The 27,157-nt window shown below is 42.2% G+C and overlaps 1 protein-coding gene across 3 annotated transcripts in view; it reads right to left on the minus strand.

Moving 5' to 3' along the window:
* AMPH (amphiphysin) overlaps positions 1–27,157 on the minus strand; it is a 135,169-nt gene that overhangs the window by 20,433 nt on the left and 87,579 nt on the right. Inside the window, exons 11-18 of one of the 3 annotated variants that reach the window (XM_086741695.1) lie at positions 26,020–26,148; positions 20,967–21,074; positions 11,238–11,261; positions 9,579–9,602; positions 7,499–9,286; positions 6,911–6,943; positions 5,458–5,508; positions 3,274–3,387 (exon numbers count right to left, since the gene is read on the minus strand). In XM_086741695.1, the coding sequence (XP_086597821.1) occupies positions 3,274–3,387; positions 5,458–5,508; positions 6,911–6,943; positions 7,499–9,286; positions 9,579–9,602; positions 11,238–11,261; positions 20,967–21,074; positions 26,020–26,148 (2,271 nt within the window). The remainder of the gene's footprint in view (positions 1–3,273; positions 3,388–5,457; positions 5,509–6,910; positions 6,944–7,498; positions 9,287–9,578; positions 9,603–11,237; positions 11,262–20,966; positions 21,075–26,019; positions 26,149–27,157) is intronic. The other 2 variants (XM_086741696.1, XM_086741697.1) reach the window with 2 other exon arrangements.

Consider the following 27,157-nt stretch of genomic DNA (forward strand, 5'->3'; position numbering starts at 1 on the left):
GACCTGATAGCGGTCTTCCAGTACCTCAAGGGGGCCTACAAGAAAGATGGGGAAAGGCTGTTTAGTAGGGCCTGTTGCGATAGGACGAGAGGTAATGGTTTTAAAATAGTGGGGGGTAGATTTAGATTAGAAATTAGGAAAAAATTTTTTACGATGTGAGTTATAGAACACTGGAACAGGTTGCCCAGAAAGCTGGTGGAGGCCCCATCCCTGGAAACGTTCAAGGCCAGGCTGGATGAGGCTCTGAGCAACCTGACCTAGTCAGGGATGTCCCTGCTCCTTGCAGGGGGGTTGGACTAGATGACCTTTGAAGGTCCCTTCCAACCCTAACCATTCTATGATTCTATGATTCTAACTGAAAAGAAAACATACAGGACAGGGAGAGCCTGGTCCCACAGATCGTGGGGCTTTCTTCCTTCGGTTATGCTACTGGAAGGGGATGATCCTAAACTCACTTGCTCCAGTGTGTACCATGGAACCGAACAAAAGCGAAATAAAAAAAGATGAAATAAATACTCAAAATTCATGCAAGTGTAATCAGAATTAAACCCTAAACATAGTTCTGGGGAGCACACCAGGACTGCTCTCCTCCATAGCTGCAATGCTGCTAGGAGTCCACAGAGAATGGAAAGGGTTGGACAGAGAGAGGCATTATCTTCCCTTTCCCCAAAAGGCCTCCAGAAGAGCCCACCCAGCACTGCTCCCCTGTCCTTCTACAACAATTTTTTTTCGTCACTTAGGAAGATGGGAGCAGGGGAAGTATGAATTAGGCAGGTGCTACAGCTAAAGTTCAACCTGCCTCTTTGTGTCGTTTGTGCTGGATACCACTTTTTCATCCCATGGTACAGACAGATGGAACCACCCAGACAAACTCATCAACTCATCTTTAAGAAGGTCTTTAATAAGCTACATTTGTACTCCAGGGGCCTTGCACGCCAACACTAGTACTTCCTCCTTTCTGCTGAAGACAGTTTGCTTAGTATCACCTGTGGCTTTTGCATGGGTCTAACACTGCCAGTAGACACCCAGCCTGTCCTTGGTGGGTAAAGCTAGCAGACCTAACGTTATCCCCTTACGTTAATGACACTACTGACCCTGGAGACATCGATAAATGTCACCATTAGGCTTGTAGTGTCTGAGCCATTGCCATTAATAAAAATGTTAAACAAGATCAGCTCCAGAGACAGATCCATGAGACGCTACAGTAGCTGCATACCTGATAAGTCTTCCATCTGTGCTCTGCGCTGCCACATCTATAGGTGCCAGCTACTTCCAGTTTCTTCAGCTGATTTGCATCTACATCAGCTTAATAATGTTTCCCATGTGGCAGTGTATCAAATGCTTACTGAAAAACACTTAATTTTATGATGAACCGGGTATCATCATCCCTACTTAGCAGATGGAAGATACACAGGGACTCAACTAAGGCCAAGAGTGGTTTAGCAAGCTGAACCTTGTTCTTCTGGGAACACTTAGGGTACCAAACTGTACTTGATGGTCAAAAAGCACAGCTATACAGGTTCCACCATGGCAGAGGAACCAACCCACAAAACAACCCCTTTTTCTGTCCAATTTTTCAGCATATTCTAGCAGCAACTAACACTCATTAGAGACTTTGAATGTGTTATTGTCTCAAGGAAAGCATGGAAACTATCAGCCTACAAAAACAGATGCATTTTTCCTCCTGGTTTTCTTAGCCTGTGGGTATCAGTGTGATGGTGTGCTTCCCCCACTCCTCAGTCTGACCTTTTCATGTAACTCTGCTGAAGTGATTACCACCAGTGGCAGTCATGATGGACACATCTGGTCATGATGGCAGCATCTGGCTTAAAGTGGATTTGGGGGAGACTGATAACAGCACAAGGGCTAATCCATGGTAGTCTGCCCACCTAATCACAGTAGTGGTCAATGTCAAATTCATGCCAAATTTGGCAGAAACTAACATCTGCAGTTGGTATGCAAATATGACTATTAGTCAATTATCTTACTCCATAGTGAGAAACCCAAGAGCCCTTCAAGCTCTCCTGTACAGCAGCAGGCTGCATACCAGGATCTCCCCTTGAGTAGGGACACCTCTCAAGGTCACTCCTCAAGGCTGAGAGAATCCTTGCCACAACAGATGCTTGGTAAGTGAATTGGGAATAAGAGCACTGAAACTTTGCAGTTATCTTTCTATCACTTATCTTACCTAAGTGATAGAAAGGATCACTTGTGCACAGATAATCCTTTAGACTTAAACCACTGGTCAAGTCTGGAACTAGAATTGGATCCAGTCACATCTAGACTTCTCTCTCAGAAGGAGTTTAGAAAGCAAGGGGGCCCCTTCTGAATCTCATGACTCGACACGAGTGCCTCCCAGACAGTTTTGTCTGACCCTGTTCTCTATGTAGTACATAATCCAGTGTACCTTGACATCGAATCTTCTTAAATCACTGGCGCATTTACCATTTACTGTTAAACTTCGTTAAATCACTGGTTTATATCAATAAAGTAAACTTGCTTCTCTCTTACAAGTGAAGTGCATTACTCCATCCGCAACAATCATTCACTGCCAAGACCTTCTGACAGTCGTATGTAGAAGAGTAACCTCAGTTTGATAAAAAGGATATTCATTAAGATACCTCTTACAAAAAGGGATGCTAGTCAGTAGAAAAAACCCATGCCTACCATCTCAGACCACCTCTTAATTTGTAGTAATATCAGGTGCCCTGCTTTGTTCTTCTTGCACAGCTGTCATTTCTTCTCCCACCGTTTCCTGAATGTTGACATGTAAAAATCTCCAAACTGGCACTTACAGTTTCCTCTTCAGCTCACAGCTGGCTTCTAAAACCATGAGCCTTGTAGACATTTATATTACAATTACGTTTTTCCTGATATTTTCATGGTCTAGCAAGGATCATACAAGATGTACATTGGCTTAGTGCTTACAGCTCAGCTTGAAATGAAATGAGAAAACTGCTAATAAGGTCATTTAAAAATGAGATAAATTCTTTCCCCTTCTAAAGTTCATCTGGAATCAAACAATCTGTGAAACCACAATCACTCAGCTGAACTTCAGTCTAAAATGCCAAACATCAGACAAATGACATTTTAGAGCTGAAAGGAGCATGCATGCTGGAGAGGGATGCTGTGACACAGCCAGGTGCTGGGGAAACCAGCCGTGGACGGATGGTGATGATGGAAAGGATGGCTGAAATGCAGCAGGCACATTCACCATGAGGAAAGGTGGCTTGGATGAGGCCCGGGAGGCGGCATGCGGGACAGGTCACTCACCACAGCCTGCTCTGCTGGCTTGGCAGGCTCAGCAGGGACGGCCTCCTTTTCTGCAACAGCAGCAGCCGTTTCCTCGACTTCAGGTTCCCCAGGTGGAGCTTCTTCAGCCTCAGTCTTTTGTTTTATTGATTTTTAAGAAGACAGTGGAAAAAAATTGTTGAGGGGCACACGATACACTAGGGAGAGAGGAGGGGAATGGGAACTGTGCCTAGTACAGTGCTGCTTCAGGCTCAATGTTGCTGGGCTTTGCCAGGGAGAGGACAGCAGTGCTTGGCCTTAGAGCATCTAAAGGGTATTCTCATCCTCAGTGTCCTGTATGTGAACTGAGCCAGTCCTACATCCTTCCCTCGCAAGGAAAGAAAGCATCAGCTTCCTGAGCTACAGAAAGGGGTGATGGAAGTGGGGGGAAGGCACTCAGTCTGCTCAGAAAAGCTCCAGGAACGGACGGCAAGGCCAGGAGTTGAAACCGGCACTCGTGTACAAACCCTGGGTTTCAAATCTAAGTTTTTAGAATTATCCCTTATTCCCCAGTTCTGTGTGTTCTCAGACAATATAGTCCCTTCTCTAGTGAAGGTAAGAAGCAATTAGCAGACTCTCAAACAGTTTTTATATGCACAAGGGCAACCACTGACTTGAATTCTGGCAGAGAGAAAATCATTCCTGGTTTCTTATTAAAATGCATTCCCTCTTGAGCTCTCAATCATCTACAAGGCATCCATTTATCAACCCACTATTGGGATTTTCACCCTTATAAATTCTGGCCTAAGCTTGTTTTTCAGCAAGAGGATCTAGCAAATATCACCAGCCTTGCAACACGTTCAGTCCTGTGGCAAAATAGCTCACAGCAGAAGTGTGATCTCCAATGGAGACATCACTTCGCAAATACATGCGCATACAAGGGGAGAGCTGCAAGCTGTGCTCAGCATATTCCATTTATAAAGATGGCTGACTCAACCAGATAAAATAGCCCCAGTAGATTAATTTGCTATGAACAAATTGCTCAGCATAATATGAAACTCAAAAGCTATTTAGCTACTTTGCAGTTGATAACAGGCAGTTGGCTAGAAGGTCTCCTGTGATGAAGAGACAGCTTCCATTAAATTCTTAAAGATATGAAAATCTTCCCCTCCTTGATGTTTTTTAGGAAAAAACCCATAGCCTCTCACTTCTTTTCTCACATATTCCTTAAGCAGCCTGATTTTTAATGAGCTACAGAGAAGGCTGCCTAAGCAAGACCTTCAGGATTTGGCATAGCATAAAGAAACACTCATTATATTATACCATGCTGTGCAGAAACTTCTCTGTGTAGTGCATTAATGCTCGCTCTAGGGAATTTCACAAAGAATTAGGACTGAAATGAGAAATGCAAAGTAGATTTATCCCAGGTAAGATGACTAATGATTTTTTTCTGAGGTTTAATGCTAGAAGAAACTTTCAGAGTTAAAATCACAGGTAAGAAGTTATAATGCAGATTGCATTGATGTGCTTCGAGTCACCTGTTGACAAGCTGTCTTCAGACTAATTATCACACTTCAGCTAGTAAATTAAAAATACTCTCACCATATTCAGTAACCATTATAAGCACAAACACCACCAGAGGCATTATACAAAAGCCACATTAAATAATATTGAGTATCACTCTGCTGCTTATTAAGTAGCTCTAGCACTCACCCAGCCATGCTGCTATTCCACATCCTCACTCCAAGCTAACCAAAGACTGTAAGAGAAACTAAGAAACTGCCCAGGTATGATCACTTCCAAAAATATTCTCAACTCCTTAGAAGTAGACTGTGCCTACTATTAATATGTGGAGAGTATGTAAAACTAGAGCAATATTGAAGACATTTAAACAGCCTGCTTGCTGTACACTGGACTATAGTACTCATTCTTGTCTTTCTTAAACGCAATAAATGAACAACCTGTTTGAATACACCTTTGAAAAGTAAACATATCTTAGAATATCCTGGTTTTCTTTTCTTTTTCTCTGTGCTGTCCTTGTGAAAGATTGTTTCAGTGACTGAAGATCTACAACTATAATGATTATTACCCACCAACTCTTCCAGGTTAAGATTTTGTGATTTAGAGGATGGAAAACATAAAAAAGGAGAAAATATCTTTGCACAAAACAAAAATGGTGCCATTTTTTACAAGTCATTTACAAAAGAAGCAAAAGCCACCACTTACCACAGGCTCTGTCACATTCTCATTTGATTGCACTGTAAATGCAGAGGTATCCTAGATAGAGAAATGAAAAACAATCATCAAAAAATACCAGAGATGGGATATTCACAGATGTCTATCAAAGACCTGATTTTTTTAATGGTTTGTTCAGGTAAAGTATTAAATAAATTCACATAAAATAAGATAACAAATAGATAATCTAAGTAGATATTCATAATAATTATTAGTTGAGCACTATTAATATCCAAGATATTCCTTTTTCAGTTGTATATTCTATGCTTCTAAACCCTGTGATGTTATTAAAGGCAGTGAAAAAAATCTTCATTAAATACATGCGAATTGCAAGGACTGTTCCAGGCACAACACACTTCTAAATTGTGAAACTCAGAATCTTTTTTGCAGACTACATGCGCCCTTGCCTGGGGAATACACTAGATCTAAGTTGCTCTCACATCCTCTTGATTCTGGGCTTTTACTTGAATAGTAACTGTAGTAATTACAGATACAAAATATTACCTGCATTAAGAAGGTACAATTATGGAGATGTTTTCCAACATCTTGCATTCAGAATCAATTAAATTTGCAAAATACTAATGGGCCAAAACCTTTTCCTGCTGCAGTAGGGGCAAATTTTTATTTCCTTGGGGCAAACATTTTGCCTTAATTATTAGAGGTGGTAGCCTTATGGTTTGCCCCTTCCTTCTGGCTCCTTTAATTTAGATGTCCTAGAGCAGAATGGTTAAGCACTGGAAGACTCATTTCCATCCTTGTACAAGGTCAGTCTTTTTGGGTGCTTTTAAAAAAAAGGTGTAGAGGGTATGCTGTGGATGAGCCAGTCTCTAAAAGGATGCAGGAAATTATGAGGCTGCAGGTTATCCACCTGAAATTTGGGATCTTGGCACAGCCCTGGAATCTGAAAGAATAAAGATGGTATCTTCACACGCTGCGTCTCTGTGATGCCTAACACAGTCTCACCATCAGCACAGCAGCAAACAAATAATTTAGGTTTAACACTCAGATTAAGATATATCTTAAATGAAAACAAAGATGCAGAAACAAATAAAACTCATTTCATACACAAACACACTGAGTCATTGAAAGTATGTGAAACTGAGGAAACTATACTTAACAGGATTTTGGGATTGTGATAAAAATCCGCAAAAGAGCACAATAAAAAAAGCTAAACCAGTTCTTTTAGGAGGAAAAAAATCAGTCCCACTAAGGTAGTAGAATTTTTGCTATTAAATTCAGTCAGGCCAAGAGTACCAAGAGTATTAGCATCATTCTAGTAACATCTAGAGATAATCTGTGAGAACAGGCAAGGTTTGGTTTTGAGTCAATATGACATTGCTTTGCAGCTCATTTGTAGAACAGATTTCCTGAAACTGTACAGCCAGTCCTAATACCTTCCCAATAGCACAGAAAAAAATAATATCAAAATGTGTTTATTTCTCACCTGTGCAAATCCATTAAATGCTGTGCTGGAAGCCTAAGTAGAAGTGAAGATTGGAACAAATTATCATTTGTTTACTAAATCAGAACATGAGTCAAAACATTTTTATTTGCAAAATAAAAATGTAGGCTGGACATTAAAAAAAAAGAAAAATAATAAAATGAAGGGTAAGGCAGCAAGAAATTTTACAACAGCGCTATTTGATAACAGGTATCACAGGCTTAAAGAAAACAACAAAAACAAAAAGCAGAATAACTTAAGCATTTTTACAAAATAATAATAATAATCAGGAAAAAAAGAGTAGGTGCACTTAAAGTTATACATATAAAAACGAAACCTGCGAGACACAATGTGCCTTCACAGTTCAAAGCTTCATTCACCATTTTGGAACACAGTTTTGTCAGCCTGCTTCATTACACGGCTGAAGGGCACCACACTACGAGCAGTTGCATGGCACTTTTTAAAAAAAAGAATAGCACAGGCTAAGGAGGGGCAGTGGGAAACACACAAACGGATTGTTTTTAAACGACAAGGTTATGCATGGCCTAAGGAACTCTTTGTCTAGACTAGGCTACATACTGGGGTAGATACCTCTTCTTTATCAGCCTCAATTTCCTGGTACAATAATCCATATCTCCGGTTAGCAATTTCATCTTCAGATAAATCTGAGTTGTTGGTCTCATTGTCTTTAGGACTAGTTGAACTCTCGGTGCTAGCATTTCTGGAATTTCCCATTTGAAACAGAGCCAAGGGTCTAGCTACTTCCTTGCTGGGTCCAGGATTGCTAATACCTGTCTGCTCCCCAGGCAAGCCTTGTTTTATTGGTGCCATCTGACTTTTATTGCTTGTGCTCACACCTACTTCTCCCCAGCTGTTATCAGTCCCTCCTAGGTCTTGTGTAGACCATTTATCACTAATGCCTAACCAAACGTTTTCCATGTTACCTTCCTCTGAGTCTTCCTGCTTGGGGAAAAAAGGCCAATTATCCAGTCCATTGGCTTGGCCATCTGATAGATTAGAAAAACCCCAGGAATCATTAGTAACTGTTGGATCCCAGTTTGCCAGCCAGGGGTCTGTTTCCAAGGCTTCAGGAACACCACTGCTAGTAGGATGCTCTTCAGTGACTGCTGCTGGCACCCTACCTGTCACCTGGTCTTCTGCATTATCTAGGCAAGGAGTACCGCAGCTTGTGGTAGCAGCATCAGCTGTCTCAGGCAGCAATGCCTGCTCTTTTTCAGCAGCAGCTTGACCTTCAGCAGCAGCACTACCATTTGGGAGGAGGCTGACACTATTGTCTTCAGTTTCTTTACCAGACTCTTCTGTACTGAGTAATTCAGCATCACACAGAACATTTCCAGTATTTGCGGGGTCCTTTTCTGTGTGGTCAGTAACCTCTAGGTCAACATGTGCTGTCATGTTTATACATTCCATGGATGTACTCTCTCCAGTGCCACTGTCAGTTTGGTCTAAGCCATCCTCAAATGTCCTTTCATGGTCCTGATCCCAGATACCAAAGACTCTCTCAGGTTCAACATCAGTGTTTTCTATGGTTTTACAGTTGTCCACTACTACTTTATCCCCACCTTCCAGCCCTGTACTCAACAATGGAATTTCTCCATCTGCCACCTCAGTGACACCAACCCCTTTGAATTCTTCTTCCCTAAGGTTTTCCAGGTTAGCACCACTAGCTCTCCCAGCATCCCCATCATTATCTTCCAACTCATATAAATTTTCTACTTCTGTGCTGACTGAAATTTCAAGATCTGATTTTGCTAAACCCTTATGCAGTTCTGCTTCACTATTTCCTTTGGTTTTGGAACCTTGCTCTTCCAGTTCCTCTGTACCTTCTACCTCCTTGTAGTTAACAGCTGTGGTCTCTACCTTTTCACTTGGTTTGACACCTGCCCGCTGTTCTTCCTCCTGCTCTTCCTCTGCCTTTTGCACATCACATGGGAGGGGTTCATCCAACAAACTATCGGTTCCCAGGACGGGTGTCTCAAAACTGGTTATGTTCTCTAAAGGCTGACTGGTCACATCTTCCCATGGGACATTTTTGGCATCCAACTGGTCCTCCAGTGAAGTTCTCTGGTTTTCGTTTACAGAAGCTGGCCCTGGTGCAGCATCCTCCTGCTCACCTACAACAGGCCAAACGCTAGCAGGCAGAGCACCCGTGGATGTGCTTGAGATTTGCTCTGCCCCAGGGAAAAGCAACGAACTGCCTGCAGTAATTTCCCGGCTGACACTCGGTGTGCTAAGATCTAGGCCCCAGTTGAATGAACCTAGATTAGTTTGAGATCTGTTAACATCTTCTGATGACCCACTGTTGGGGTTTTCCTCCATGACCAGGTTACACAGGGAAAGACTTTTTGAAGAATCAGGCTTTAGGCAGACAGAAAAGCAAAGAAAAAACACAAGATGAAAAAGATAAAGGCGGACTTGATGAGAAAACACAAAATTTATATTTTACTAGAGCAATTTTAATTTAAAGAATGAAAGTGACTAAATTAAGCCATTTAAGGAAAAGTTATGCGGTTTGCAACATCTGAAGGCAGCAGATTGCAATGGAAAAGAGCAGCACTGATAGACAAAATCAGAAAACTATATATAACACCACACTGATTAAAGCATGTCTCTAGTGTGGGGGTGCGATTTTGGGGAAAGGTTTGCTTACCGGCTGCACCAATTCGCTGCTTGTCTGTATAGAAGAAAATAAAATGTATAAAACAGAAAATAAGAACATGATGTATTTTGTTACAGGAGCATTTCTTTAATTAGCAGTTCTCTAACCAATAGCAGTTACCAAATTGGCATGGGGAAGAAGCAGCAGGTCCTCTCCTGCCACTCCACTGAAGACTAACCACAGGCCCCTGAATTTAAGCCACACTTCCAGCCTCTGGATTACATTATAAAAGAAGTTTTACAGGCACGTTGAATATTCATCACACCTTGCTTTGCTCTGTCAGCCACTGACATTTTTATCGCATGTACCCTCTTACATCTCAATTGAAAAGAGGGGTTGCTCTGTAAGACGGTGAACAAGGAAGGAAGTAATTCAAGTGGGAGCGGGGCTTGCTTGTATTTACACTAAGGCATCGCTGCATCACTCAAGCAGCACAAAGGGCCCTGAGCGTGCAGCTCTGATTCTCTATCACCCTGTGCCATGCAGAGGCATTTACATCCACGCAGAGTAAGGTATCAAGTCACAAAGCCAGCTGCTACGCTGCCACTTTGAACAGATACAAATGCTGCAAGGAAGATCAACTACTCTGCACTCAATTTATTAAGAGAAATTCAGTACAAGATTGAGTATCCCTAATTTCAAACGTTTAGCTGTGAAACTCACTACTTACTCTTTTTCTTTTACACTAGAGCAAAGAGGAAAATAATTATAATACAGAATACATCTGTAATATTAACAAGTTATAAATAAAACCGTGTAAAAGGAAGACATTGATAAAGCCACCTAATGTAAGTTTAGAGCAATACATTTGAAATATTTCTGTGTTATTTTAGTTAGTCTAGATATTGGCAGCCTCTAAATTTTGGCTAGCCTACATACGTGACTCTTTTTTCAGGCTTTATTTAACCTTTCCCAATAGAAAGAGATGAGCATTTAATATACATCACATATGTCATGTATTCACAAACCAGTGCTGCAAATCTGAATGCACAAGAAGCATCCACAGATTTCTGTGTTGGCTGAATCTGCAAAAGGTCAAAAATGAGCGTACCAGACTCCACGTCAAGTCAACCCAGATATCTCCATGACATAAAGTCAAAAGAAAGCTCACAAAAATGAGTTGTTTTCTTCCAGCAGATCATTGTATCTGATCTGGCACCAGGAGGACAAAGGAATTATTCGTGCAGTTTCTAAACTAGCAGCTTATTTTGTGAATAAGAATAAAGATAAGTTAAATTCCCTCTTCACTCCTGAATTTTGAGAAAATGGTTGTCCATTGGGTTAAAGTCCTGAGGAACTACACCTTCAGATAATTAAAACAGGTGACTAGCATCCATTCCTACCCTCTAATAGCTGTAATTCAGGCTTGAGAATAAAAGCAACACACGCTTAGCTATAATGATTGTGAATCTTATTAGCCTAGATTTCTGACATCATTTTGGTTTTGTAGGCCAAGCAACAGAGATTATTTTATGTTGTTGTTGGTTTTAAAAGATCTCCAGGGGCTTCACATACTTGAAAGTGTTTGTCATGCTCTGTAAATTCTTTATCTTGGCTTTTGGTAAAGAGCATTGTAAATCTCAGTTTAAGGTGTTACAAAATCAGAGGCACAGAAATATCCCAGTTCACAATGATAAATTTCAGGCTTACCGTCCATAGATCCCATGGCAATGTCTGAAAAAAGGAGCAGGAAAAAAAGGCTTTTAGAAAAATACTGTTCATATACTGTATGTTCAACATGCTACATAACTATGTGCATTAACTAACAAGAGATAATTTATATGCATATTTATAATACATACATATTTTATATACTAGTGCATGTGTGTGTGGGTACCTATCTGCATAACATACTTTCTTGGTTAAATTGGATGGGCAGTATGCAATGGATTGTGGTATTTCCCACTCCAAAGCAATTGTTGCTTTCCATCAAACTCACACCACCCTGTGCTTAAGCAACACCTGGATTCTGAGCTGGAGATTGAATGATTTTCAACAGGTACAGAAGTCTCTGCAAGGTATAAGCTTTAAAGAGCTTACAGAGGTCAGGTTTTTCAGCTGTTTAAAAAATGATCCAGCAATCCACTGAGAACAAGTGGGTTTTCTCATAACTTTGACACCAGGAAGGAAAATGGCATGCTTTTTGGGAAAGAAAACAAGAAAGTTGATCAATGTTTTCATTTTCTTGTCCAGTTTGTTAAGTAATGAATGTTAGTGACCCGTCAGCAGAAGGGCTGAATGGACAGATGAAAGAAAAGCAGCAGACTTCATGCCAAATATTAATAGCTCGCCACATGAGAAGGGACTCTGCTGGTTGGTCTCAAAAGCTGTCTGAGGTGCTTCAAAACATATCTACTATGTTCTCACCTAGGTTAAAGTCCATGAAAAACAAAAACTAAAGACGTTGATAAAGTAAAAGGTAAAACTGTTCCTGAAATATTTGCAAATGTTGAATGTGACATCTAGCATTTGCCAGAGAGAGAGGATTTATGCATTTAGCTTCTTTTCTTGCCTGTTTCTTATTTTATAAGGACAGAATGGCTTTCTGGACAACTTCTGCTTTCATGAACAAATACACAGTCATAACTCACTACTCAGATTTACAGTAAATTAACATGAACAACCATTTCGCAATCATAGAATCATAGAATGGTTTGGTTTGGAAGGAACCTTTAAAGGTCACCTAGTCCAACCCCCCTGCAAGAAGCAGTTTAATTTGGTTTAAGTCCAGGTACGTGCTTCTTCTGTGGATGAAATTCACAAGTGTACCTGCTTACTCCACTGTAACATCATTAGCTGAACTTTCAAGCTTTAAGGAAAATTGATAGGTCTGTTCTTACAGTGCTAACTGGTACAAACCCTAGATGTCCTACTGACTTCCATGGAAGGAGAGATTGATCGCTCATTTTTCGTTTTTTTTTTTTTAATTTTCCTTTCACTGCTTGTGAGACTTTGAGCGTGAGGGGGAAGGAACAAACTGAGGGAAAGGTGAGACAGACCACAGCTAGCACACAGAGGCGAGGGCCAGGCACATTTAGAAAGGCTACTTCTGAAGCAGCCATGGAAACAGAAAAGCAAGTGAGGAAGGGCAAACCGGGGCTCACTTACTGTGGTCTGATCACCCTGGCAGAGCAGCGGACGGAGGTAATTAATTAAATTATCGACAGGGAAGTCATGCCAGGCCTTCTGAGGCATCGTGGCATGGATGACTACTCCTGTCTTCACATCACTACTTCAGCAGTTTGCTGAGGGGAAATATCTGTGACTGAGGCAAAAAACTATCCACATATAGAAACACTACTTAAGGCTTTCTTCTTAATCTCCCTGCAAGGTGGCATAGCGCTCTCCAAAGACTGCAACCATGGGTTTCATTCTGCCTATGTTACCATAGCAATAACCCTGCCACATCCAGCTAGATTGATACCCAGACTGCAGGGCTGTATTCCCTTCTTCTAAAAACACAGTGCTCTGACTCACGTATACACCTTTGTGGATGTGGACCAGGCTTTCTCATATACATATGTTGGGAGGAAAGGTGAAAGGTGTGGGGAGACTGAAGGCGCTTAGTGAATGCTTCCTATGGACCTAGATGAAAACTTACAATGTACTTTACAATACATGGAATTATATTCTGTATTTCATGGTACAGTTGAATTTAAAACAACTTTTTCACTAAACTAATAAACTCTTCTACAATCTATACAATATGACATCAAGACAAACATGTTCTGTCACAAAAGTCTTTGGATAGCATTATTACAAGACAAGCTGAAAGGGTAGAATTAGCAAAGTCACAGCTAGAGTTTTCTATCACTGCTGAATGTCAAGGAATTTTGCTCCCCTTCCTCATTTTTCCCTGTTTAGAGGGAGCAAGAAAAATAACAAGTAAGATGCACAAAGCCTCTGCTATAACTAAACACTTCTCCTAGCGAACCACAATGAGAAATTTCAGCTAACGTTCGGAGTTCTGACAGTGCATAACCCATCAGAGATCACTATGGATTTTATTACATAAACTGGGACTGCATACCAAATACGAAATTAATTAACTGAGGAAGAGATCAGCAGAGAACCTTGACTATCTCACTGTCCTGGTTCTGGCCAGGATAGAGTTAATATTTACCTGAGCTGGGTGGAGAACTGAAGCTGGTAGCCCCTATGGCTGGGATAGTTAACTAATTAGCTAACAGCTGGGGTTAATTTACCCAAATTAGCCAAAGGGCTATTCCATCCCATCTGACATCATGCTCAGTATATAAGTGAGGAGGGTGCTGAAGGGAGGCCCTGCTAGTTGGAAGAGACTGGATGTGGAGATCTGTTGTGAGCTATTATACTGTATTTGTGTTCCATCACTGTCTTGTTTTCTTCTGTCATTACTGTTAAATTTACTTTTTGTTCAATCTCAACCCGCGTGTTTGGTTTTTTTTTTCCCTGGTTTTCTTTTGTTTGTCAAATCTCCTCCTATTCTCTCGGAGAGTGGGGGGAGTGAGAGAGAGACTGCGTAGTCTGGTCCCTGTTGGGGCTGAACTACGACAGTTATTTTGGCGCCCAACGTGGGGCTCGAAGGGTTGAGATAATAACAGATCTGACTTTTTTTTTCTTTTTTTTTGCTTGAAAAAAATTTGTTTATACGTGCTTGTTGTATTGGTTGTCAGTTATTGGTCATGATGTTGCAGTGGTTGGTTATGTTGTTGTATTGTCTACGCTCCTATATGTACTATGTGTTCCCAGTGGTGGTGTTTATCACCTCAGGGAAAATGATGAGAATTATCCTTCTGTTATACTATGCCATATACATCTATGACATGGTGACATCAATGGCCTTAGAGATAAATTGGTATTCCTATGTGGACAGCTTCCCGAATTCTTTCACTTCCAGGGTAGTTAAGCCACTTTTTGAGAACTTTAAAGATCTGGGGGATATTCAAGCCACTATGATGTTGTTGTTATGTATTTTGAATGTGTGCCAAGTCTTGTCTAGAGCTGCAAACCCACTTTTTGGGAATCTCCTCCCGAGATTTACCCTAAGGCAAGATACTAATACGTGACATGGTGTGAGGGAGAACAAACTGACCTGCAATGTAGGTACTCAAACCCCAGCAACAGGCATTGCAGCTGAATCAGAGGGTGAACCTGTGCTAGTTTCAGTTGCCCCTGTATCCAAGAAGACTTGGAAGCGGAAGTCAGCTCGTTTAGTGAGGGAAGAAGAAGCCCCTTTTAGGACGGAGCAGGAGGAAGAAGAGGAAGGTTTATTTGCTACATGCCTAGGAAGAACTCGGCAGGCAGGCTCTTCCTCAGGGGAAGAACTCCTAAAGGAGACAGTGAGCACCAGATTTCTATCCCTGAGCGAGCTGCGAGACATGCGAAAAGATTTTAGCCGTCATCCTGGGGAGCACATTATCAGCTGGCTGCTGCGGTGCTGGGATAATGGGGCCAATAGCTTGGAATTAGAAGGCAGAGAAGCTAGGCAACTGGGATCCATTTCTAGAGAAGCAAGCATTGACAAAGCAGTTGGAAAAGGGACACAAGCCCTCAGCCTCTGGAGGCGACTCCTGTCAGGTGTGAAGGAGAGGTATCCTTTCAAGGAGGATATAATGTGTCATCCAGGCAAGTGGGCTACCATGGAGAAGGGTATCCAGTACCTGAGGGAATTAGCTGTGCTGGAGATTATTTATGATGACCTGGACAATGATCAGTTACCTAAGGATCCAGATGAAGTCAGGTGCACACGACAAATGTGGCGGAAGTTTGTTCGAAGTGCACCATCATCATATGCCAACTCATTGGCAGTTATGACCTGGAAAGATGGAGAGGAAGAAACAGTGGATGAACTGGCTGGCCGACTCCGGCAGTACGAGGAAAGCCTGTCTTCCTCCCTAAGGGCCTGTGTCTCGGCTGTGGAGAAACTATCCCAGGAGTTCCAGCAATTCAAAGCAGATATGTCCCATTCCCCACCGGTACGGGCCAATATTTCAGCTATTAGGAGTAAACGTTTCCCTGCTCAAGAGAGATGGTTTACGCGGCGAGGTACCCTGTGGTTTACCTTGCGTGACCAAGGAGAGGACATGAGGGAGTGGGATGGGAAGCCTACCTCCGCCCTAGAGGCGCGGGTACGTGAGTTGCGTGGAAAAACCATTGCAAACAGAAGTTCTCCCCGGAAAATTGTTGCACCAGTCTCCAATAGGGAGCGTAGAAGGAATAGCTTTAGTTCTGACCCTCTTGAAGGGACCTCTCATGCATATTTAAAAGAAATGAATAATGAATACTGTGGCCAGGATTAGAGAGGCCCTGCCTCCAGCCAGGTGGAGGAGAGGGATAACAGAGTTTATTGGACTGTGTGGATCCGATGGCCTGGCACGTCAGACCCACAAGAGTACAAAGCTCTAGTGGATACTGGTGCACAATGTACCTTGATGCCATCAAGATATAATGGGGCAGAACCCATTTGTATTTCTGGAGTGACAGGAGGATCCCAACAGCTATCTGTATTGGAGGCTGAAGTGAGCCTGACAGGGAATGAGTGGCAAAAGCACCCCATAGTGACTGGCCCAGATGCTCCATGCATTCTTGGTATAGATTACCTCAGAAGGGGATATTTCAAGGACCCAAAAGGGTATCGGTGGGCTTTTGGTGTAGGTGCTTTAGAGATGGAGGAAATTATACAGTTGTCCACCTTGCCTGGTCTGTCAGAGGATCCTTCTGTTGTGGGGTTGCTGAAGGTTGAAGAACAACAGGTGCCAATTGCTACCACAACTGTGCACCGGCGGCAGTATCGCACCAACCGAGACTCCCTGATCCCCATCCATAAGCTGATTCATCAGCTGGAGAGCCAGGGAGTGATCAGCAAGTCCCACTCACCTTTTAACAGTCCCATATGGCCAGTGAGAAAATCAAGTGGAGAGTGGAGGTTAACAGTGGACTATCGTGGCCTGAATGAGGTAACACCACCACTCAGTGCTGCTGTGCCAGACATGTTAGAACTTCAGTATGAACTGGAATCCAAGGCAGCCAAGTGGTATGCCACCATTGATATTGCCAACGCGTTCTTTTCAATCCCATTGGCACCAGAATGCAGGCCGCAGTTTGCTTTCACTTGGAGGGGCGTCCAGTACACTTGGAATCGACTGCCCCAGGGGTGGAAACACAGCCCCACCATCTGCCATGGGCTGATCCAGACTGCACTGGAAAAGGGTGGCGCTCCAGAGCACCTGCAGTACATTGATGACATCATCGTATGGGGCAACACAGCAGCAGAAGCTTTTCAAAAAGGGGAGAAAATAATTAAAATCCTCCTGAAAGCTGGGCTTGCCATAAAACGATGTAAGGTGAAAGGACCTGCAAGAGAGATACAGTTTTTGGGGATAAAATGGCAAGATGGGCGTCGTCAGATTCCAATAGATATAGTCAACAAAATAACAGCTATGGCTGCACCGACTGACAAAAAGGAAACGCAAGCTTTCCTGGGCGTTGTGGGTTTCTGGAGGATGCATATTCCAAATTATAGTATGATTGTAAGCCCTCTGTATAAAGTCACCCGAAAGAAGAATGATTTTAAATGGGGCCCTGAACAACAGCAGGCTTTTGAACAAATTAAACAAGAAATTGTTCACGCGGTGGCTCTCGGGCCAGTCCGGACAGGGCAAGAGGTAAGAAATGTGCTCTACTCCGCAGCTGGGGAGAATGGCCCTACCTGGAGTCTGGCAGAAAGCACCAGGGGAAACTTGTGGTCGACCCCTTGGGTTTTGGAGCCGGGGATATAAAGGATCTGAGGCCTGCTATACTCCAACCGAAAAAGAAATCCTGTCGGCATACGAAGGAGTTCGAGCTGCTTCAGAAGTGATTGGTACTGAAGCACAGCTCATCCTGGCACCCCGACTGCCAGTGCTGGGCTGGATGTTCAAAGGAAGGGTCCCCTCTGCGCATCATGCAACGGATGCTACATGGAGCAAGTGGGTTGCACTACTTACACAGCGGGCCCGAATAGGAAACCCCAATCGCCCAGGCATATTAGAAGTAATTACAGACTGGCCAGAAGGCAAAGATTTTGGAAAGCCACCAGAGGAAGAGGTAACGCGTGCTGAAGAGGCCCCACCATATAACAACCTCCCAGAAAATGAGAAGCGGTATGCCCTATTTACTGATGGGTCCTGTCGTATTGTAGGAAAACATCGGAAGTGGAAAGCTGCTGTGTGGAGTCCTACACGACGAGTTGCAGAAGCTGCTGAAGGCCAAGGTGAATCGAGTCAGTTTGCGGAGGTGAAGGCCATCCAGCTGGCTTTAAACATTGCTGAACGGGAAAAATGGCCTGTGCTCTATCTCTACACTGACTCATGGATGGTGGCAAACGCTCTGTGGGGATGGTTAAAGCAATGGAAGCAGAGCAACTGGCAGCGTCGGGGCAAACCTATCTGGGCTGCCACTCTGTGGCAAGATATTGCTGCCCGGTTAGAGCATCTGGTTGTAAAAGTACGTCACGTAGATGCCCACGTACCCAAGAGTCGGGCCACTGAAGAACATCAAAACAACCAGCAAGTGGATCAAGCTGCTAAAATTAAAGTGGCTCAGGTGGATCTGGACTGGCAGCATAAGGGTGAACTATTTTTAGCTCGGTGGGCCCATGATACCTCAGGCCATCAGGGGAGAGATGCAACATACAAATGGGCTCGTGATCGAGGGGTGGATTTAACCATGGACACTATTGCACAGGTTATCCTTGAATGTGAAATATGTGCTGCAATCAAACAAGCCAAGCGGTTAAAGCCTCTGTGGTATGGAGGACGATGGCTGAAGTATAAATATGGAGAGGCCTGGCAAATTGATTACATTACACTCCCACAAACTCACCAAGGCAAGCGCTATGTACTTACAATGGTGGAAGCAACCACTGGATGGCTGGAAACACATCCTGTACCCCATGCCACTGCCCGAAACACCATCCTGGGCCTTGAGAAACAAGTCTTATGGCGACATGGCACTCCAGAAAGAATTGAATCAGACAATGGTACCCACTTCCGAAACAATCTCATAGATACCTGGGCCAGAGAGCATGGCATCGAGTGGGTATACCACATCCCCTATCACGCACCAGCCTCTGGAAAAATTGAAAGGTATAATGGGCTGCTGAAAACAACTCTGAAAGCAATGGGTGGTGGAACCTTCAAAAATTGGGATAAACATTTAGCAAAAGCCACTTGGCTAGTCAACACTCGGGGGTCCACCAATCGAGCTGGCCCTGCCCAATCTGAACTTCTACATACTGTAGAAGGGGATAAAGTCCCTGTGGTGCATGTAAGGAATATACTGGGGAAGACAGTCTGGGTCATTTCTCCCTTGGGCAAAGGCAAACCCATGCATGGGATTGCTTTTGCTCAAGGACCTGGGTGTACTTGGTGGGTAATGCAGGAGGATGGGAAAGTCCGATGTGTACCTCAAGGAGATCTAATTTTAGGTGAAAAGAGCCAATAATTTGAAGTGCTTGATGTCGGTTACTATACAGTACTGTATGTCATTATCTAGCTATTATGTGTCCCTCCTTGCTTCTTCCTGCTCCACGCCCTGAGATACTTATGTTGTGTCAAAAGTATTATAGTAAAATCGTTTATACCAACAAAGAATGAACTTTAATAAAATAGGAAAAATTGCAGCAGTGATGCAACCAGAACTGGCTCTTGCTACTAGCACCTGCCAACAGATCTTCAGTCTCCGGACTATGAACTTGCTAAGTCACTTGCACCAGACAGACTACCTGAGGAAACACTGTGTCATCTGTCCTATGCTGAGAGCCTGTTATGACAGATGGAGCCCAAAGTTATGGACTGGATAAACTCAACAGACCTTTTGAAAGGATGGACCATGGACTAAGAGAGTTACATCTGTGTGTCTGCATACAAGTAGATAAAAGGAAGAAAAATTTGATGATTAATTGGAAAGTGTAGGATCTGGGCATGATGTAGATGGTATGGAATAAGGGGTGGATAATGTCCTGGTTCTGGCCAGGATAGAGTTAATATTTACCTGAGCTGGGTGGAGAACTGAAGCTGGTAGCCCCTATGGCTGGGATAGTTAACTAATTAGCTAACAGCTGGGGTTAATTTACCCAAATTAGCCAAAGGGCTATTCCATCCCATCTGACATCATGCTCAGTATATAAGTGAGGAGGGTGCTGAAGGGAGGCCCTCCTAGTTGGAAGAGACTGGATGTGGAGATCTGTTGTGAGCTATTATACTGTATTTGTGTTCCATCACTGTCTTGTTTTCTTCTGTCATTACTGTTAAATTTACTTTTTGTTCAATCTCAACCCGCGTGTTTGGTTTTTTTTTTCCCTGGTTTTCTTTTGTTTGTCAAATCTCCTCCTATTCTCTCGGAGAGTGGGGGGAGTGAGAGAGAGACTGCGTAGTCTGGTCCCTGTTGGGGCTGAACTACGACACTCACCCTTAAAGCTTGTCTTCTCACTCCTTTTCCAGTGGTGCACTCCTGAAAGGCTGATTAGTCCTCTCATGTCTCACAGTACAAGTCAGGTTAGCGATAGCCACAGGGATAACAGGTTTTGCTAACAGTGTGTTAATATTGTTTCCTTCTCGGTGTACAACACAGAGTTACAGCTCTGCCAGCCAGGAGAACTTCCCTACTGGACTATCAGCCCTATGGGTAGTGAGAGGGAGTTCTAGATCTTAAAATAGCAGGTCCCTTAGGGTAAGGCAATGAAAATCAACAACTTCATGTATCAGTCTTTTTTTTTTCTTTTACTTTTCTTGGTTTGATTTTTTTTTCATATTGCTGCAAGAAACTACCATGGCAAATATAACCATAGTATGCAGAATTTCTTTAACGCAATATCCTGCAAGGAAACATCCTACTCCATCCTCTCATTTTCCTTGAGGTTAGGTCTAAAATAGATTTATAAAAGCAAAACCACTCAGGTCATATCCACTGCTTGGTACAGAAACTCCATCACAGCAAAGCAATTGCATGCTGACTCCGTGAGACCTGCGTCCCCTGAGGCATCTTTGCAGACATAAAGAGTCAAAGCCAGGTGAGAAAAATTGTCAGAAAAACAGGCGCTGAAGAATTATAATGTTGGCACTACGAGTTATTCTAAAGATGGAAAATAACAGCATGCTGAAGTCAAGGCCAAGGTACCAGCGACCATTCTCATTGGCAAACATCTCATTTTACCACCTGACAATTTCCTCTCCTTCCAGTACATCAGGTACAAGGTTACTGAAGGGAAAAGACAGATGATTGACTAGAGGTGCCCAGGAAAATAAAGTTTTTCAGACACTGCAGGTACACCGCTCATTAGTACATGAGGCAAATCTTTGCTACCAAACACAGCATGTTGCGTTCATGTGCTTTGCCTACTTGGAGGCAAAGAGATACCTGAGACACGGGTGAATGAGTAACTCCTGTCGATACAACTTCGGGCTTGAAAGGGTCAAAGTCCAAATCTAACAAAGATTCCTCTTTCTTAGCTTCAGGAACTTCATTCTGTTAGAAGAGAAAGATAACTCTTGAAAAACCAATCTTTTAAAAGCTGCCCTGGGCAGCAAAATGTTAAGAAGCCCAAGAAAAAAAAAAAAAAATTAAAAAATCATAGACTTTCTAGCAGTGGTGCAAGCCAGGAGGGGAGGAAGCTCTGAAGACCTTCCTGAGCTTTAGCGTAACTTTGAATTTTATTTTTATGAGCTTCACTCTTATGATGCCTTTGTTTTCTCTGTAGTGCAACTTTGCCTTTTCAGGCTAAAGAAATCGCAGCCCTTTTAAAAAAGTGCTGAGCGTTCACCGTTTGACTGTGAAGGCCCTTTTAAAACGCATTAAGACAGACATGAAAATTAAGAATTACATAAATTGCACTCAATGTCCATACATTCTAATAAGTGAATCTCTCCCTAAACACAAACATTAGTAAAAAGCCAATATAGAAGGACATAAATGCATTTGAATTCAATTTCAATTCTGAACATGAATACCAATTTACATTTAATGCTGGCCTTAGCTCTAAACTTTAGGAAACATCTTACGTAACACTAACTAAATCTTGCTACACCAACCTGCTCTTACAAAACGGGAATACATGTTAGAGCCTTTTTTTTGTTTGCAGTTAATGAATTAGCCAAGGCCTCTGAGGTCACTATAAATACATATATCGGTTCAAAGGGCTACAGGTCTTTCCCACTGTAAAGTAACATGAACAAATAATTAGTGTGCTTCAACATAAAATTTTAATTAGCGTGAAATTGTAGCTGAGATTTAATTATCACTAATGATAAATATTCTCGGCAGGCATCTTGGTTTTGATAACAAGACTAGTACTGCCTCCTGCTAGTTGTTCAGTGTTTATTAAATACTGAGAGAAGCTTATCTTCTGATGTACAGAATGTGCAGATAGTAAAGTATTCATTAGAATCTTATTTTGAAAAGTGTTCAGTTTGGAAACAGTACCATGGGAAATTATTTGTGCACATACATTCACATATAGTTCACGTACATTCACATTCACATTCATCCAAACACGTTCTCATGTAAGAATGGTAATACAGGGTCAGATCACATAGTGCAATGTCCTGTTCCCAACTGTGACCAAAATGTAAGCCAGAGGAAGTCTACAACAACAGAACACTTGTAAGAATAGCAAAACTAGGAGATAATAATATAGACAATGATCATAGTAAAATAGTAAAACAAAGCCTTTCTATTATTAAAACATTTAAAAGTGTAAACTTTCCAAATTAGTGTTACTATTGGTAAACAGATATTCAAACATAGGTAACTAGTGGCTTCTATATGCCACAAGACATCTGAGCTCTCTGTGTCACCTAAAAACCTGGTCAAAATAGCTCTTCAGCTCCCATGCTAGGAATGACAGAGTGACCTGCAACTCTGCAGTCTGGAAGAGGAGTGCTAGGGGTGATTTGAGCAGGGTGACAGCCACAGGGGTTTGACTGCTCCATGACTCCTCCAAAGCAGGAAGGCAGGTGGCAGCAAAGTTGATGGGGACAGATGTGGAATAAAGAAAAGGTGGTGGTACTCCATGCTGCACAGAGCTCAGCTGAGGGCCTCCTTGCCATCATGTAGCATCAATACAAAAAATTTACATGTGCTGAAAGACTGAACAAACTTGTGGCAAAGTAGTCTGTTGAGGATTACTAAATAGGTAGAAAGCATGTTGAGGAAACCCCTGAGCTGCCAGTGGCTGCAGACTGGGAGACTATAGGAGAAAGGGATGTAAGGAGCACCAACTTCGCTTACTTTGTTTTACATTCTTCCCTTGGCCTCTGCTTTTGGCCACTGGTGATGATGGATAACTGGTCTGACACACTCAAGCCAGTGTTATGGTCTCACACTTTAAGAAGTCAAAACCAAAACAGCCCTTCTCACCAGTAACCAGCGCTACGCTAATTCTGTCATGTCTTTCACCCAAAGTATTCAGATTTCATCACATGTGCCTTGAGGCACTAGTACTCATACAGTCACACAGCTTAATGTAAAACCAGAGCATTAGCTGGCATACAATCAGGAATGGATGGAGATGGAAAAGTTAATTATCTTTCAGTGAGGTTCGAGAATGAAATTGTTATGAGGACTGAATCAAATGAATAAGTCTCACTTAGGCCATGTGTGATGACAGCTAAGGTATCTGTAGTGACAGGATACTCATGACTGACTGCAAAAATTACCATTAACTCAGATCAAAATGAAGGGAACACTTGTAACTTCAGGAACACATAGAGCACAAATAAACACACAGAGCAACTGAGATATCAAATTAGATGGAGATTTAGGAGAAACAGGAACCTCAGGAATTCCCTCGATAGGGGACAAAGCTCTGACAGAAAGGCCTGCCAGTCATCCTGTGTCAATTCCACCATAGCATGACAAAGCATGAATAAATGCCACATTTGAAAGAGGTGGCTATGGCAGAAGCAAGGCTGTACCTCTCAGAGGACATTTTTGCACAAGAGATGGAGAAGGCACAAGAAACTGAAACAGAACAAACAAGAAACTGGCACAGAACTGCCACCCCCTCTCTGCACACAGTCTGTACAAGCCTTGAAATAGTCCCAGCAGATATGGGTTATTCACTTCAGAGCTGTTGGACACAGTCAGTCATGCTAAGTACCTGTCGAGGGCGTATTATAAAGGCCTACAATGTCCAAGCTAGTAACTGTACACTAGGGAGCAACGTGATGTGAAGAAAACAAGAAATAAAGCAAGGAATACACATTTCTAAATGATCCTTTCATCTTCTCACGTCTTTCTTTTACTTAGTAGTAATTTAATCCATTCTTGACAATGAATAAACTGGAAGTGTGAGCTGCTTTGTTGAATCAGAGCCGAAATATTCAACAGCATCAAGCAGAACTGTCTTTCAGCATCTTGCACAGCACTGAATGCATTAATGCTGCTCGGTAAAGAAAGAACAACAATCACAGGCTATTTGTGTACCAGAGAAGAACAGTGTTTGGCCTGTTTGTAATCCTCTCTGCGACATGGGATTAAAGCAGCAAAGCTGTATTCATCAGCCTGTTGGTTTTGTGCCTTTGCGTGAGGACAGTGCCAGGAACACCAGTGGTGGTCCTTTGGGAAGTCTTGTACCTTTAGAGGGTTCTGCAGGCTCCACAGCTTCCTCCGTACTGCCCAACAAGGGCTCTGGGAGTACAGGAGACGCTGTAAGCACCAAGAGGAATAAGCCCATGTTTCTTGTGGATTTCAAGCAATGTATTTTCAGTAACTAGTTCTCTTACAGAAGGATATAAAGCCTATTACATCACACTACTTGAGTATGCCTGTACATACTCAAAGATCTCAGACAGAGTAAGGATGCCTCAGTGATGGGGGTGGGTTTTGTGGAGGGGAGAGAAGTACAGATCGTTCATGAGAAGCTGGCCAGGGAACAGCTTAGGTCATTCCCAGGTCATCGACTGTGGAGGAGAGAGGGACATAAATCACTCACTGAGAGGAGATCAATTTTTCCTTGACAGACAAGGGAAAGATTTCAGTTCTCAGGAGCATGCTCCACCTTTATTGCGCCATTCCATTTTTATACCAATCTCTGGTAGAAAGACCATAAAAATTCTGGAAATGTGACTTACACTCATTTAAAGGCCTGTTCCAGTGTCAGCTCTTAATGGAAAAACAAATCATTTCCATTTCTGCTTCCCTGGCTGGCCTGACAGGTGAAGGTTAGGTGCATACAGCATTTAATGCAGGGGGCCAGAGTATATAAATACAAATCCATAGGTTACAGCCGACTCTTACCGCTGATGTCACGGCTCACGCTGCCAAAGTGGTAACTCCCATAAAGTCAGGGTACAATGATGCAACAGACCTGCAACCTCCTTTCAGCAGGAGGGCCTAGCAGTGGCCACATACTGTGAGCTGCCATTAATTCTTTAATTGCATGGGGACTTAACCATAAATAACTCTTTCCTCTTCCAAGTAGATCCCTATGGACCGCAATGCCTTTTTCTCCCCTTCACAAGAAAACAAAACATCACATGTTCAAATTCTCTAAAATAATTTTGTTTTTCATTGCTGTGCTTACATTCTCCCATGTTGTCAAATGAATTAGTACAAAAACAATAATTCACATGAAAACAAAAATTCATAAACATGCTGCATAAGCTTCAGATCTGCATGTTTCTCTCCAGTCTATCAGACATAGCCTCAGATTTCAGTTGTAATTAGCATAATAGAAAAGGTCCATTATTGAACAACCAGCAGTTACCATAACTGCATAAAAGCTATTAACTGAATACAAATTATACAGACTTATTTTACACAACTCTGGCTTTTCTGTTTGTTAGATGTAATCTTTAAAAACTTCGTAATTTCATAACAATGAGATAAAAATAATTCTGACCACTTCTCTGCTGTGTAAGTAATGTTTCTATGAGTCAAAACCAAGTGAATGATTAATCTACCTGGAGTAGCCTTTTATACTCGCAAAGAGTTTATTAAAACAGCCAAGTTCCATTTTTTCTAAATCCCTCAAAAGAAAAAATCAATACTTTTTATAGTTTTCAAGGAAGAAAAAAAAATAACCAAGACCACTGTAAAGTGCCACCTGAGATGCTTTAGATAAGAAAAAAAAGCATCTTAGATGAATGCTCAGCTTCTGATGAAACCTGGACTCAGTTATACCCCAAACATGGCTGCATTTCACAGTATTTTTAGTCAGGCCTCTCAGGAAATCTCTCATTTTTTTCAATATGTTAGCAACGATAGCCCTTTTGAGGGATTATGTGTGACCAGTTCAAGATAAAATACCATACGTGTGACCTTTTCAAAATAACATAAAATGGTAATTTTGCCTCTGCCTTCCACCTTTACCCTCCTCCTCCCTCCTCATGGAGATCAGCCCTAAGGCCACTATCTTGGACAATTTAGAATGATTGCAAGTTGGACCCATACACCATCCTCTGAAGCTTACCTGTGATGGGGTCGTCACATTGATTTCTGGGACAAAGTTGTCGTCAAATAAATTAATGATGTTCTCCTGTTGCAGCTCCTTTGTGGGTGTGAGCTTCGGCAATGGTGGGACTGGCGGACCTTTCCTCAGCTAGGCAGACAGCAAAAATGTCACAGATTAGTTCAGGCATAAAAGAAAGAGCTTTAAGCTAGGCCTAAACAATTTGTGTTAGGTTTTCACCTCTGCTGCTTCACCTTAAATGTGGGAATAAGCCATGAAAGGAACTGTTTGGTTGCTCACCCCAAATACCTTGAAATAAACACTGTAGGAAAAGCAAAGCAACTCTATGTTTCAAACTCATTCCAACTCAAGGTTTAAGATTTCATACAAAAGCATTTCTTGGCTGATTTTGTTCTGCTGTGATGGGCACACAGTGCAAGACACTTCCTCTCTTATGCAGCCCATACTTGGAAGGACAATGCTGCACAGAACCAGGCCTCTGGAGCTTTTTGGCTTAAGTTAATTCCTGTTTAGCTTTGGGATTTTGGCCCTGCTCACCTGTTGCTACCTTTAAAGCCTACTTAATGCTAAGACCATATCATCTCTGGGAACCACAGCACCTCAGAGGTGCTTAGGTTACTAATTCTCACTGCTCTCCAGAGATTCACATAACTATGACAAAATAATTTCTTGGAATAATGCCAAATATTATTGGATAATTTTAAAATCTGTCAAAATACCAAGAAAAAAAAACCCACAAAAAATCCTCAGGTGGTAGAGTGACACCATGGGCTCCAGTAAGACTCAACTGAGTCCTACCAGACAAATATTCAAGCAGTGAGGTGTCACGTTTGGGGAGACCAGAGAAAACAAGTGTGCTCACATGTAACTAAAAGCAAAACTAAATTTCTTCTGCTGTGCTCCCACCATAGAAATAGAAATCAGCACTGAAGCTATCTCAGTTCTGAAAACAACAGTAATATCAACATAAGTCTTTGATACATTCACGAAGTATCACATACAAGTCCTATGCTACAGATGAAACTGATGCATGAAACTGATTCTTATTTCACCAATACTGGTGAGAATAGAAATTACTCCAGTGACTCCAGCAGTGTCAAACTGTGACTGGAGTGACTCCAGAAGTGCTAATAACAAC

This window comes from Chlamydotis macqueenii, chromosome 2 (assembly GCF_036417535.1).
Source record: "Chlamydotis macqueenii isolate bChlMac1 chromosome 2, bChlMac1.mat, whole genome shotgun sequence".
NCBI lineage: Eukaryota > Metazoa > Chordata > Aves > Otidiformes > Otididae > Chlamydotis > Chlamydotis macqueenii.